Raw genomic sequence first — 14,089 nt, forward strand, 5'->3', positions numbered from 1 at the left:
AAAATAGTATATGGCTTCTAGCAAAGTGTATCACGTTTGTGACACCAAAAATTCTTTTGTGGACACTGACTAGCAACAGAAAAAATTATTTTTTTTACTCTGAAAACAGCTGAAGTTCACCGCCACTAAAGCGCTAGGTGGCTTATAGCAGAGTGTAACACGTCTGCGACACAAAAAATCTTTGGTAGACTGTGGCTAGCAACAGAAAATATCTATTTTTTTTTAGTCTGAAAACAGCTGAATTTCACCCACCAAAAAAATGACAAACTGGGCTAACACAGCTTGCACTATCACATTAGCAAATGAAAAAACTATTTTTTTGTGCTCTGCACTCAGAAGCTCTGCAAATAGCTGAATTTCAACCTCACAAAATCAAAAAGTGGCCTACAAGGGCTTGCTTGCTTTATCACTTTAGCAAGTGCAAAATAGATTGAAGGTCTGCATGGAGCACAGACAGTACTGTTCTATGCCATAGGCCCTGCTCTTTCTGTCAGAATCTCAGTAATAGCACAAAAACAGAAAAAAGGGCTGCAAGGTCGATTGAACAGGTACACAGCACAGGACTTTTCTACACTATCTGACCTCCACAGAAGCGCCCATCTATCTAGTTAATATCTCTCATTACACAGGAGCTGGGTGTAGGAGCAGCGTCTAACACGAGTGACATGCATGAAATGGCGCTGAGGGAACATGGCCGGTTTTTATATGGAGAGGACATGTGATTTCAGCAGCCAATTGCAGAAGCCCTTGTGTCTGGGACACTGTGGGTGCTTCCTGTGCTCTGACTGGCTAGTTGGGCTTTCCTGACTTAAATTTGCTATCTACAGGAAAAAAAAACAGTGCGCTGCTGACCTGACCTGTTCTGAGCTATCATCAGCCCCCCCAACTCATCTGCCACATATTCCCGCTCATCATACACAAGCACTATACTAGCAAAACTAAAAAACGCTGTAGTTGCTTCGCAATCTCGTAACCACTGAAATTCGCCGAACGTTACCGATTTCCTGAATTTAACACACTTTGCTCGCCTTTCCGATCACGAATCCGAATGTGCCACATTCATGTCGAACTTAAGTTTGGAGATCGGATTTCGAGCATATTCACTTATCACTAATGAGGACCCCTGACGTGGGCTGCAAGCTTGCGTATTTTGGCCAAAATATCTACCAATACCTTATGTATTTTATTCATAATTTTTCATTTTCATCTTATTATTGCAGATGTTTCCATTTTTATGCAGGATGCAGCTAGGCCCTTTAGTGTTGGTTGGGAGAATTGGGGTGTCTGTCCTTGTTGGGTGCGCTTATATAGTACCGGGCAGCCCTCCTGATCTTATAGTATGGGCATCATCAATATTCTGTGCATCACACATATGTCTGACTGGCACCTTATGCAAGCCTCATCCCATCTGCGTGCATTTTTAATACTAGGCAACCACCCTCTTCATGAATTAGTAGGTGTTTGAGTCATTGCTCCATCAGTATTTTGCACCTGTGCTGCCCTGCCTTTACCATGAGGGTCTACTGCATCCTGCTAGTGCCTTGGTAATCAGACCTGGTGTTGGTAAAGCGTTTTCTTTTTCTGTGAGATTTTCCAAGATTTTGTTTCACAGTGTGGCCAACTGCCTGCCGCGCTGCCAATACACCGCCAAAGTACCGTCTAGTAGCACCCTGATAATTTACAATAAGTCTGTTCAAAAACACACTGGCAACAATAGCAGTATAAATAATAAGCTACAGCAATAAATAAATACTATAGAGAGAGAGAGACAAAGTAGGTAAAGAGTGGATTTTAAAGACCATTTCTTTCTTCCTTACAGTATATGTATATATTTAATAATAATCATTAAAAGTTCATTTTAAACATACATACAGTCATATGAAAAAGTTTGGGCACCCCTATTAATCTTAAGCTTAATGTTTTATAAAAATTGGTGTTTTTGCAACAGCTATTTCAGTTTGATATATGTAATAACTGTTGGACACAGTAATGTTTCTGCCTTGAAATGAGGTTTATTGTACTAACAGAAAATGTGCAATCTGCATTCAAACAAAATGTGACAGGTGCATAAGTATGGGCACCCTTATCATTTTCTTGTTTTAAATACTCCTACCTACTTTTTACTGACTTACTAAAGCACTTTTTTGGGTTTTGTAACCTCACTGAGCTTTGAACTTCATAGCCAGGTGTATGCAATCATGAGAAAAGCTTCTTAAAGTGGCCACTTGCAAGTTGTTCTCCTGTTTGAATCTCCTCTGAAGAGTGGCATCATGGGCTCCTCAAAACAACTGTCAAATGATCTGAAAACAAAGATTATTCAACATAGTTGTTCAGGGGAAGGATACTAAAAGCTGTCTCAGCGATTTAACCTGTCAGTTTCCACTGTGAGGAACATAGTAAGGAAATGGAAGAACACAGGGACAGTTCTTGTTAAGGCCAGAAGTGGCAGGCCAAGAAAAACATCAGAAAGGCAGAGAAGAAGAATGGTGAGATCAGTCAAGGACAATCCTCAGACCACCTCCAGAGAGCTGCAGCATCAACTTGCTGCAGATGGTGTCACTGTGCATCGGTCAACTATACAACGCACTTTGCACAAGGAGAAGCTGTATGGGAGAGTGAAGCGAAAGAAGCCGTTTCTGCAAGCACGCCACAAACAGAGTCGGCTGAGATATGCAAAAGCACATTTGGAGAAGCCAATTTCTTCTTGGAAGAAGGTCCTGTGGACTGATGAAACCAAGATTGAGTTGTTTGGTCATACAAAAAGGCGATATGCATGGCGGCAAAAATACACAGCATTCCAAGAAAAACACTTGCTACCCACAGTAAAATTTGGTGGAGGTTCCATCATGCTTTGGGGCTGTGTGGCTAATGCCGGCACCGGGAATCTTGTTAAAGTTGAGGGACGCATGGATTCCACTCAGTATCATCAGATTCTTGACAATAATGTTCAAGAATCAGTGACAAAGTTGAAGTTACGCAGGGGATGGATCTTTCAGCAAGACAATGATCCAAAACACCACTCCAAATCTACTCAGGCATTCATGCAGAGGAACAATTACAATGTTCTGGAATGGCCATCCCAGTCTCCAGACCTGAATATCATTGAACATCTGTGGGATCATTTGAAGAGGGCTGTCCATGCTCGGCGACCATCAAACTTAACTGAACTGGAATTTTTTGTAAAGCGGAATGGTCAAAAATACCTTCATCCAGGATCCAGGAAATCATTAAAAGCTACAGGAAGCGACTAGAGGCTGTTATTTTTGCAAAAGGAGGATCTACTAAATATTAATGTCACTTTTCTGGTGAGGTGCCCATACTTATGCACCTGTCAAATTTTGTTTGAATGCAGATTGCACATTTTCTGTTAGTACAATAAACCTCATTTCAAGGCAGAAACATTACTGTGTCCAATAGTTATTACATATATGAAACTGAAATAGCTGTTGCAAACACACCAATTTTTATAAAACATTAAGCTTAAGATTAATAGGGGTGCCCAAACTTTTTCATATAACTGTAAGTTCCTCTTAGAGAAGGGCTCATACCAGGGTTGCCAACCGTCCAGAAATTCCAGGACAGTCCGTAAAAATAGGGTACATTTATGCCCTGTCTGTTAAAAAAAATATAAGACGTGACGCTTATACAGATTTTATTTTAACTGTAATTATCATTATTATACAGTAGATGTCTTCATATCAGCATTATGGGCTGTAGACCGTTTTCTCTTATAATGATAATAATTTATTATGGTTTTCCAATATATCTGTAAAAAATATTGTCTGTCTGTGATTTTTTGATAAGCTGTCAAAAAAAAAAAAATCATTAATCTATGGCTCTTGTAATGTTTTAGTATGTTTTAATTTCATTTCTTCCTTTCCCAGGTATCTTTTCAATCACTACCTTTATTGAGCCTATTATAAACCCTACGACATGCTTACAGACTATACTTTAGACTAATTATTTTAATTAAATTTATTCTATTAACAAGAAAACAAAAGGCCACCCAGATCCATTTTTTTATAGAAAAAATCACTTCCATAGTCTAACACATAAAAAAAATATTTTAGTTCAACCAACAAGGATAAACAAACACTACTCACCATCCTGGAATACTTTTGCAGGCACTGACCATTTTGCACTTTGAGCCTGAGATTTATACTTGGTGGAGGATTAGGTAAACAAATTTAATGTTGACTTTTCTCTGCATTCCATTTCATCACATTTTTCTTTTGATTTTGTTTAGTTTCAAATAAATGTATTGAATTGTAGCTTTCACATTTAGTAAAACAATAAAGTAAACCATTTTCACGGAACGATTGACTCATAGAAAAGTACAATATACATATGCGTGCTTTGACGGGGGGAGGGAGGACAAAAATGATTAATAGAGTTCAAGAAATAATGAAAAAAAGTATAACATTTATGAATAAAATTAATAGAACAGGCTGGAGACATGACACATGTGCCAAGTGTTCATGGGGCACACAGAACCAGAGCAATATCATAGCAAAATGAATGGCACCTATAGTAACTAGTATAGTGTAACCGCTAAGTAGTGACAGTAATGGACTATTACACAATTACACATATAGCTGACACATAAGGTAATGGATGTAATATGACCACTGGGTTAGTAGCAATAGTAGGCCATAAATATCACTGGCAATAGGCATAATTATGCCTCATAAGAGTAAAAAAGTACAAAGTACAAATAACATTGCCATATATGGATGTTCATAGGTCCCGCGCATCCGCCCCAACGTGCGTTTCGGAATACCTTCGTCAGAGGGCAACGTGTAAGTGGGGTTGTGGAGGTTTCACCAATTTAAGATACACTAGGTAACTGCTCTCCTCCAAATTAAAGATGTCCGAGTGCATGCAAAGAAGCTAATTAACCAAATTTGCTAATCTGGTTGAAAAACTTCACTCAGAGACTGAACCACGCAAAATGGCATACTTTATTATGTAGTCATGGGGTTATATAGTATTCTACTTCTAGGTGGGATTAGTAAAATTCATTGCTCTTTCTGATAACTCGGCACACTGCAATTTGCTCATCCATGTATCTCTTGGTCTCAGTAATGTCTAAGGAATTCCGATGGGAGGGGTGAGTTCGTCTCTCAGCGCCATCTTTGCGAACTCGGCATGAATCTCTCTGTCATCAGCCATGCACATGCATACGTCATTCCCAGGAAATCATTTAGTTGTTCATGTCTAGAATAAAAACAGAAGACGTTAGTTATATATTCATTAACTATTAACATAATCAATGTAATATACACATTTGCATACATACATACACATAGATTATTCCATCATCTCTTTATTAATTCACACTGATTAGGTATTTTAATTAAAAGAAACTAATTGATTTTCTATAATATATATATTTTACCTTGACAGAGACCCCTAAAATCAATTATTTGCTTTTAATATCCATATGCTAAAAATCAGAGGGGGAGAAGGAATTGACCCTATGTTAAGGCTATACTGGAACCCTACGATGTTACGGGGGCCCCGTCCCTTTTAGACGGACCCACCGACGTTCCTAAATCTAACTCAAACAAAGACCTACAGGAAAGGGATGGAGACCCTAAAAGATCTAGTAACTGGGTAATCGAGGGCCACCCCTAACACAGAAATATGGATATTAACTTTGCTAACTCATTTACTTCCGGTAATCTCTCTGGTACAACACCTTTGTTCTAAGGGGAACTGTTTGTTCATAGGCCTCTTCATTCGATTCTTCGGACAAGACGCTGACTGCTGCATCTACTGTTTTGGCAATTAACCTCAGGGAATCACACTGATCAGCAATACACTAATTAGAATTATCACACTTAGTAAAATAATTCCCCCTTGGATTAACCAACTCTTCCAGTCTATCATCCAAGAAAAATATTTATCCCAGCGATTAGTCACACCTGAATTCCTTTTCAGTTCTTCACTTAAATCTGTCAATTTTTTGAGAGCCTTAGTAACTTTCCCTGTGGGGCCAGTATTGTCTGGGATATAAGTACAACAATGCTCACCTATCATTTTGCATACCCCTCCTTTTTCTGCAAGTAACATATCCAGAGCTATTCTGTTTTGGAAGGCCATGGTAGATGTGGGTGCTAGTTGGTCAGCTATCCCTTGTAAGGCATCTTTGGTGTAATTGACAAATCTTTGTTGGTTATAATATATGTAATTTATCCAATCTATGTTCTTGTTAACGGTTATTATGGATATTATGGACTCAAATCCCGCCTTCACTTGGTCTCGGGCCTTGAATTCATCTGGCACCCCCTAGGCACTCCAAGAACATCAATATATACAGTTATATGAAAAAGTTTGGGCACCCCTATTAATCTTAAGCTTAATGTTTTATAAAAATTGGTGTTTTTGCAACATCTATTTCAGTTTGATATATGTAATAACTGTTGGACACAGTAATGTTTCTGCCTTGAAATGAGGTTTATTGTACTAACAGAAAATGTGCAATCTGCATTCAAACAAAATTTGACAGGTGCATAAGTATGGGCACCCTTATCATTTTCTTGTTTTAAATACTCCTACCTACTTTTTACTGACTTACTAAAGCACTTTTTTTGTTTTTGTAACCTCATTGAGCTTTGAACTTCATAGCCAGGTGTATGCAATCATGAGAAAAGCTACTTAAAGTGGCCAATTGCAAGTTGTTCTGCTGTTTGAATCTCCTCTGAAGAGTGGCATCATGGGCTCCTCAAAACAACTGTCAAATGATCTGAAAACAAAGATTATTCAACATAGTTGTTCAGGGGAAGGATACAAAAAGCTGTCTCAGAGATTTAACCTGTCAGTTTCCACTGTGAGGAACATAGTAAGGAAATGGAAGAACACAGGGACAGTTCTTGTTAAGGCCAGAAGTGGCAGGCCAAGAAAAACATCAGAAAGGCAGAGAAGAAGAATGGTGAGATCAGTCAAGGACAATCCTCAGACCACCTCCAGAGAGCTGCAGCATCAACTGTGCATCGGTCAACTATACAACGCACTTTGCACAAGGAGGAGCTGTATGGGAGAGTGATGCGAAAGAAGCCGCTTCTGCAAGCACGCCACAAACAGAGTCGGCTGAGGTATGCAAAAGCACATTTGGAGAAGCCAATTTCTTTTTGGAAGAAGGTCCTGTGGACTGATGAAACCAAGATTGAGTTGTTTGGTCATACAAAAAGGCGTTATGCATGGCGGCAAAAAAACACAGCATTCCAAGAAAAACACTTGCTACCCACAGTAAAATTTGGTGGAGGTTCCATCATGCTTTGGGGCTGTGTGGCCAATGCCGGCACCGGGAATCTTGTTAAAGTTGAGGGACGCATGGAATCCACTCAGTATCAGCAGATTCTTGACAATAATGTTCAAGAATCAGTGACAAAGTTGAAGTTACGCAGGGGATGGATCTTTCAGCAAGACAATGATCCAAAACACCGCTCCAATTCTACTCAGGCATTCATGCAGAGGAACAATTACAATGTTCTGGAATGGCCATCCCAGTCCCCAGACCTGAATATCATTGAACATCTGTGGGATTATTTGAAGAGGGCTTTCCATGCTCGGCGACCATCAAACTTAACTGAACTGGAATTGTTTTGTAAAGAGGAATGGTCAAAAATACCTTCATCCAGGATCCAGGAACTCATTAAAAGCTACAGGAAGCGACTAGAGGCTGTTATTTTTGCAAAAGGAGGATCTACTAAATATTAATGTCACTTTTCTGGTGAGGTGCCCATACTTATGCACCTGTCAAATTTTGTTTGAATGCAGATTGCACATTTTCTGTTAGTACAATAAACCTCATTTCAAGGCAGAAACATTACTGTTACATTACAGTTATTACATATATCAACCTGAAATAGCTGTTGCAAAAACACCAATTTTTATAGAACATTAAGCTTAAGATTAATAGGGGTGCCCAAACTTTTTCATATAACTGTATATGTAGGTCAAAACTGCCTTTGGGGTTAACTTCTCTATTGGTCCTGTATGTACCTGCAAACGCATCCTTTATTTCCTCTTTGGATTCCTGGGACACAGATATAAGGTAAACAACAGACAGTATTGCTTTAGTTAAGGCACATTCCCCAGTCCATTTGCCCTCCAATCTAGTTCTAATCTTCATGTCACCACAAATCCAGTACACGTCACTCAGAGATTGTTTCTGGTCCTGGGCCTCTATACCCTCTATAGTACTGTAATTTCCACAGTAAGCTTGTGGAAAATTCCCTAAGAAATTCCCACTCTCCCAGGTATTTTGGAAACAAGTGTAATTTCGTGGGTAGATGATTATTTCCTGTCCGGAGCTTGATATTCCGGCGGAAATATTTCGTTCTCCAGGGGATGCAGACACTGGAATTTGAAGTCCTGTTGGTATACATATCCAAGAGACACCTTTGCACCTCCTCTGGGAAAATTAGAGGGACTGTACCCAAATGTGGCCTGGCCTTTGAATATACATAACAATCACTAAAGTTATGTTGGGTTGCTGTATACTTCATCCATTCTAACCACCAGTTATGATCTGAAAATCCCGTTTCTATGGTTAGGGTATCCTCATAAGTGGGATTGGCTATTGCTACCATACCTTACATCCTGTGGTGCCGAGGGGCTAATGGGTTTATCTTTGGACCCACTTTATTAGGAATACTGGCCAATTTGAACTTTCCCATACCTCCCATCCTTCCTTCACTCCAGGAGCCTAATATATACATTCCTCCATCTTGCTCTGTAGGGTTCTCTATGGTGATGATCAACCCATTACATGTACCTGTAGCGCTACACCCAGGTTTAAATGGTCTTTTTAGTAGTTTGAAACAGTCAAGCAAAGATTTCCTGTTATTATCCTTTTTGTCCTTAGCAGATTGTGGTTTGTATCCCCAGTCGTAGTCACCTGTGTTCCACCCCAGTAATCACATTTTTGTCCCCAGTAATTGTCAGTGACACAGATATATTGGTCAGCGTCCACCCACAAAGCTTTTAACCAGTCACTACTCAATCTCTCATACCCCCTACAAGATACTATGCCACAGTAATCAAATTGGAAAGTCACCACACTCACGGAAGTGTTGTACCAGAAAACTGGAATATCATTCTCTTTAGTAATAATTGCTTGGAATGCACGTGTTACTGTAACAAAGGCTTCCCCCATAGCTACGGTCATCAGAAAAAGGAACATCAGGGTTGTGGGTCTGAGACCGCCTTCTTGCAATGGGATGCGTGGACCCATGATGTTCGGCCTTTGACCTTCCCAGCCGTAGGTGATAAAAGCAGCACTTGGTAGGGCCCTTCAAATCTGGCATCCAGTGTGCCTCGCATGTGATTCTTTATCCAGATAAAATCTCCAGGCTGGATGCTGTGAGTACCTGTTTCGAGATCTGAGTCTGGAATAGAAGAGTACACTGTAGCATGTGTTAGTTTTAACTCTTTAGCAAGTCCGACAACAAAATTCACAAGCTTATCATTCCCTGAACTAAGCTTCTGTGGCTAGTATCGACCCATTCTAGGTGGCCCCCCAAACAAGATCTCATATGGTGTGAGCCATGTGGGTTGTCTCGGGGTATTTCGGACTGAGTATATGGCAATAGGCAGCACCTCTGGCCATGGAAGTGACAATTCTTTACTGGCTTTAAGAATTTTGTTTTTCAAAGTGACATTCATCCTTTCAGCTTTGCCGCTACTTTGAGGATGATAAGGAGTATGCAGGCCCAAACCCACCCCAATCATCTCCCAGATTGATTTGGTAACTTCTACAGTGAAGGCGGGTCCTTGATCACTTTCAATCACTTCTGGAATCCCGAATCTGCAGATAAGTTCTGCCAGAAACCTTTTCACTGTAGTTCTAGCGGCCATGTTGGCTACTGGGTATGCTTCTGTCCAGCCGGAAAACATATCCACCACCACCAGAACATATTCATATCTTCCACTCTTGGGTAATTGCATATGATCAATTTGGATTCCCTGGAAAGGATACTGTGACTTTGCCAGTTTCTTCTTTGCCACATGTTCTGTTCTTCCGGGATTACAAGTGCTACAAATCTCACAGCTCCTAGTATAGTTTGTAACAAGAACTGAGATCTCGGGTGCAATATAGAGTTTATTGATAGCTGAAATCATCTGATTCTTCCCTCTATGTACCTTTCCATGAGCCCACTCAACCACTGGAGGATACAGTGCTCTTGGCAGACATATTCTTCTTCCCACTCTCCAGATTCCATCATTACAAAACGTTCCTCCCCGTCTCATCCATCCTTGTTTTTCTTCTTCTGTTACCGCATTCTGCCAGTCCGCTAAAGTTCTGTGTGCTGGATTCTCTTCCAGTCTTTGCTCCTCTTCATCGTCCTCCTCTTCTTCTTCCAACCCCAAATTTCTCATTCCCATTTCTTCCTCATCCCCTCGTTGTCTCTGACTTCTGGTGAGCACAAACACCTCCATACCCCCTGACACCTCTGCTTCCTCTGGAAATATTGGTTCCATAGCTGCTGCTTTTGCTGCAGCCAGATGATTCCCCTTGGCTTCTTCCGAATTCAGTATCCCATGAGTCTTAATTTTGATCACAGCCACTTGCCTAGGTAACTTTAGAGCTTCTAGCATACTTCTCACTGCCGCTGCATTCCAGATTGGAGCTGCACTGGCTGTCTTGTAGACCCTCAGGGCCCATATCAGGCCAAAGTCGTGGGCAATCCCGAATCCGTCCCTCGTCCATGTAGATATTGGCCACTAGACTCTCTGCGCACTTGCAGGCTTCGGTCAGAGCATACAGTTCGGCCTCTTGAGCTGACATATAAGATGGCAGTGGTCCAGCAGAAACAACCGTTGGTGGGGACACCACCGCATATCTGGTATGATACGTTCCATATTCATTTGAGTATCTGGACTCGTCAGTATACAGTATCAGATCCGCTTCAGGCAGTGGCTCCTCAGAGACAGTAGGTAGGTGAGAGGTTTCTGCCTTCATGACCTCAAGGCAATCATGGTCACTAGAATCAGGGTATTCATGGTCTTCTAAGGTCCCCCCTTGACAGAGGGAGCAGAATGGAGGGGTTCAAGACAGTACATCGCCGAAGAGCTATATTTTCTGGTAAAAGGAGCTCACCATGGATTCTGACACGACGTTGCATAGATAGATGGTTGTGCTGTGTTTGTGCAAGGATAGATTTCAAATCATGAGGGGCCAGTATAGTTGTAGGATGGCCAAGTACAACATCTGCTGTTCTGCAGAGGAGTTCTGTAGCTGCCAGCACTGCTTTTGAGGCATGTTGGAGCTGTTTGCGCCACTGGATCCAATTTACTGGAATAATATCCGATGGGTCTCATGTGGCCTCCATGTTTTTGTACCAGAACTCCTGAGGCATGGCCACACGCTTCAGAGACAAATAGAAAGAATGGAAATTCATAGTTGGGAATCCCCAGATCAGGGGCTGAAATGATGAGTTATTTCAACTGGTCCATTGCATCCTCAGCTTCTTGGTCAAAATGCAGGTCAAGCTCAGAAGAGTGGACCCGATCATATAGAGGTTGCATGTGAACTGACGCGTTAGGGTTCCAATGCCTGCAGTATGTGATCATTCCCAGGAAAGCTTGGAGTTGTTCGACAGTTCTCAGGTACGGATGTCACAGATGGCAGTTTTCCGCTCTTCAGTGAGATGCTTGGTACCTTGGGATATGCAATGACCCAAAAACACAACTTTGGTACAACACCATTGTAGCTTTCGCAGAGTAACTTTGCATCCAATGGTGGCCAGAAATCGGAGCAAAGAATAGCTGAACCTGTGGCAAGTTTGGTCATCGGGACAACAGAGGAGTAGATCATCGACGTATTGTATCAATGTGACTTCAGGGTTCTCACTCTTCCAGGGTTGGAGACAGGTAGTTAAGGCCAGTGTGAAGTGATGAGAAGAGTTCTGAGCTCCTTGAGGCATAATGGTCCAGGTGTACTGTACTCCTCTGTGTGTAAAAGCAAAAAGATACTGACAGTCTGGATGCAGAGGCACACTGAAGAAGGCTTTTGCCAAGTTGATTACTGTAAAATGCATTGCCTCAGGGAGAATTTCACTGAGTAATGTATGTGGATTTGGCACCACTGGGGTTTCCAAGATTGTAACTGCATTCACAGCTCTCAGATCTTGCACTATCCTAAATTTATCTGGTTCTCCTCTTGCAGTTTTCTTCTTCACTGGAAACAATGGAGTATTAGCAGGAGAAACACAGGGAATTAATGCTCCTTTCTTGAGTAATTCTTGGATCTGGGCATCTAATGATGCTTCTTGGGCTGCTTTCAGTGGGTACTGTGGGAGTCTGGGAATCCTTGTACCTTCTTACAGGAAAACTTGGACTGGTGGGACCGGCCGCCGGCCTATATCATCAGGACCTTGAGACCAGAGTTCAGGTGGTATGAAGTCAAGATAATGCTGTGGTATGGCGGTTGTTGCAAATTGGATGGCACACAATGGGAGGGCATGTACCTTTGTTTGTTCCTCTAATAATAACAGAGTAGAGACATCTAGATGCATTCCATTTTCTTTATATGATATCTGAGCATTTAACTTCTGGAGTAGATCTGCTCCCAACAAATTAAGCGGGCAGATGTCTGAAACGAGCAATCTGGCCAGTAGCTTCTGTTCTTTCCCAATAGGCAATGGAAATGTTAGTCGGGATGAATGTGGTTTTCCATCCACTCCCACACATGAAAGGAAATCATCAGATATAAGCGATTCATAGGGTAAATCTCTTGAGCAGGTGCTGGAGCTGGCTCTGGAGCAGGCCTTGGTACATCATTCAATTGTTTCTCTATAGCTTTAGCAATAAGGAGTACCTTCTGCGAGGACATGTCCGCGTATTCTGGCCTGGAGTCTGTAAGCTTCGCTGAGATTTCCTCTCTGAGTCCCCTAACAAAAAAAGTGACTAGCAGATTCTGTTGGATCCTCTGACCTTCATCAAACCCTTGATCCTTTAACAAAGTATAGATTCTGGTGTAAAATTTTTCGACATTCTCCCCTGATTCTTGAGTACAGTCCAATATACTGGTAGATGAGTCTGTGAGCTGCTCCTTGGCCCATTGCTGAAGTTGTTGACAAAAAGCTCCTCCTGATTGGTAAGTCTCCTTGTCTATCACTTGGCTGTCATTGAGAGCTACTTCAATTATTGGCCAAAAGGCATCTCCTGCTTTAATGCTAGTGATTTCATGAAGATCTTTCCAAGTGGCTGAATAAGTTTGTTGAATTTGTCTGATTCTTCTGTAGAATGCCATAGAGTGTCTGTCTGGGTCAAGTAGTTGACTAATCACTCGATAAACTTGCGAAGGTGTGAATGCCACATATCTATTATGTTGATCTGGCACTGGAGATTCTGACTGAGAAGATGTTGAGGGAGATACCGGCAACACAGCAACAGGAGGTGGGCTGGTTTGTCTAGGAAATAGTTCATTTGGGTTATCTTCTAAGGTCATCTGGCGGCTGAGTGAGTCTGATCTAGCTGTGGTACTTTCCACAGCTCGGGTGAGAATTTGAGATTTATGATAGTCATTGCTGATTAGTCTTATCTCCTCCAATGTAGTTAGTCTTCTGTACTCCTGTATAGCTTGGACTATTGCTTGGGCACAGGCTTGCATAGGAAATCCATACATTCCAGAACTTATAGCAGGAAGAGCAATAGAAGTAAGGTTCCTTGTTCCAGCATAGTCTTTTGGGATGTAGTACGCACCATCCGGAGTGACAACCGGACACACTGGTATAGGAGTAAATGTTGCAGTTGATGTTCCGGGTGTAGTGTGTATTGTGGCCTGTTTTCCGAGTGTGCCAAGATGGCCGCCACTGGAAGGAAGCATACTACAGTAAGGGTGTGTGCCACTGGGAAGGAGCACACTCACTGACATCTGAACAGAAGCCAGAGGTGATGCAATGGGTGTAGTAACATGGCCGCTGCAGGATGAGGATGGGACACTAGGAGTGGCTTGGGTAGTAGCGAGGGGTGGGTCTCCTGGACGGGGCGCAAAACATGCAACACAATAATCTGCTGACAATGTATTCTGCTGGCTACAATTACAACACACCCAACAATTCACTGCGCCGCCATTATA

At 41.7% G+C, this 14,089-nt stretch overlaps 1 protein-coding gene across 1 annotated transcript in view; it reads right to left on the reverse strand.

Annotated features, from left to right (window-relative positions):
• The window catches only part of LOC141273610 (beta-microseminoprotein-like), a 52,398-nt gene extending 48,141 nt beyond the window's left edge, over window positions 1–4,257 (reverse strand). Inside the window, exon 1 of the mRNA XM_073685676.1 lies at window positions 4,104–4,257. Within this exon, the coding sequence (XP_073541777.1) occupies window positions 4,104–4,106 (3 nt within the window). The 5' untranslated portion in view covers window positions 4,107–4,257. The remainder of the gene's footprint in view (window positions 1–4,103) is intronic.
• Between the last annotated feature and the right edge of the window lie 9,832 nt (window positions 4,258–14,089).

This window comes from Phyllobates terribilis, unplaced genomic scaffold (genome assembly GCF_046119375.1).
Source record: "Phyllobates terribilis strain yellow unplaced genomic scaffold, ASM4611937v1 Scaffold_5__5_contigs__length_657084704, whole genome shotgun sequence".
In the NCBI taxonomy this organism is placed as follows: domain Eukaryota; kingdom Metazoa; phylum Chordata; class Amphibia; order Anura; family Dendrobatidae; genus Phyllobates; species Phyllobates terribilis.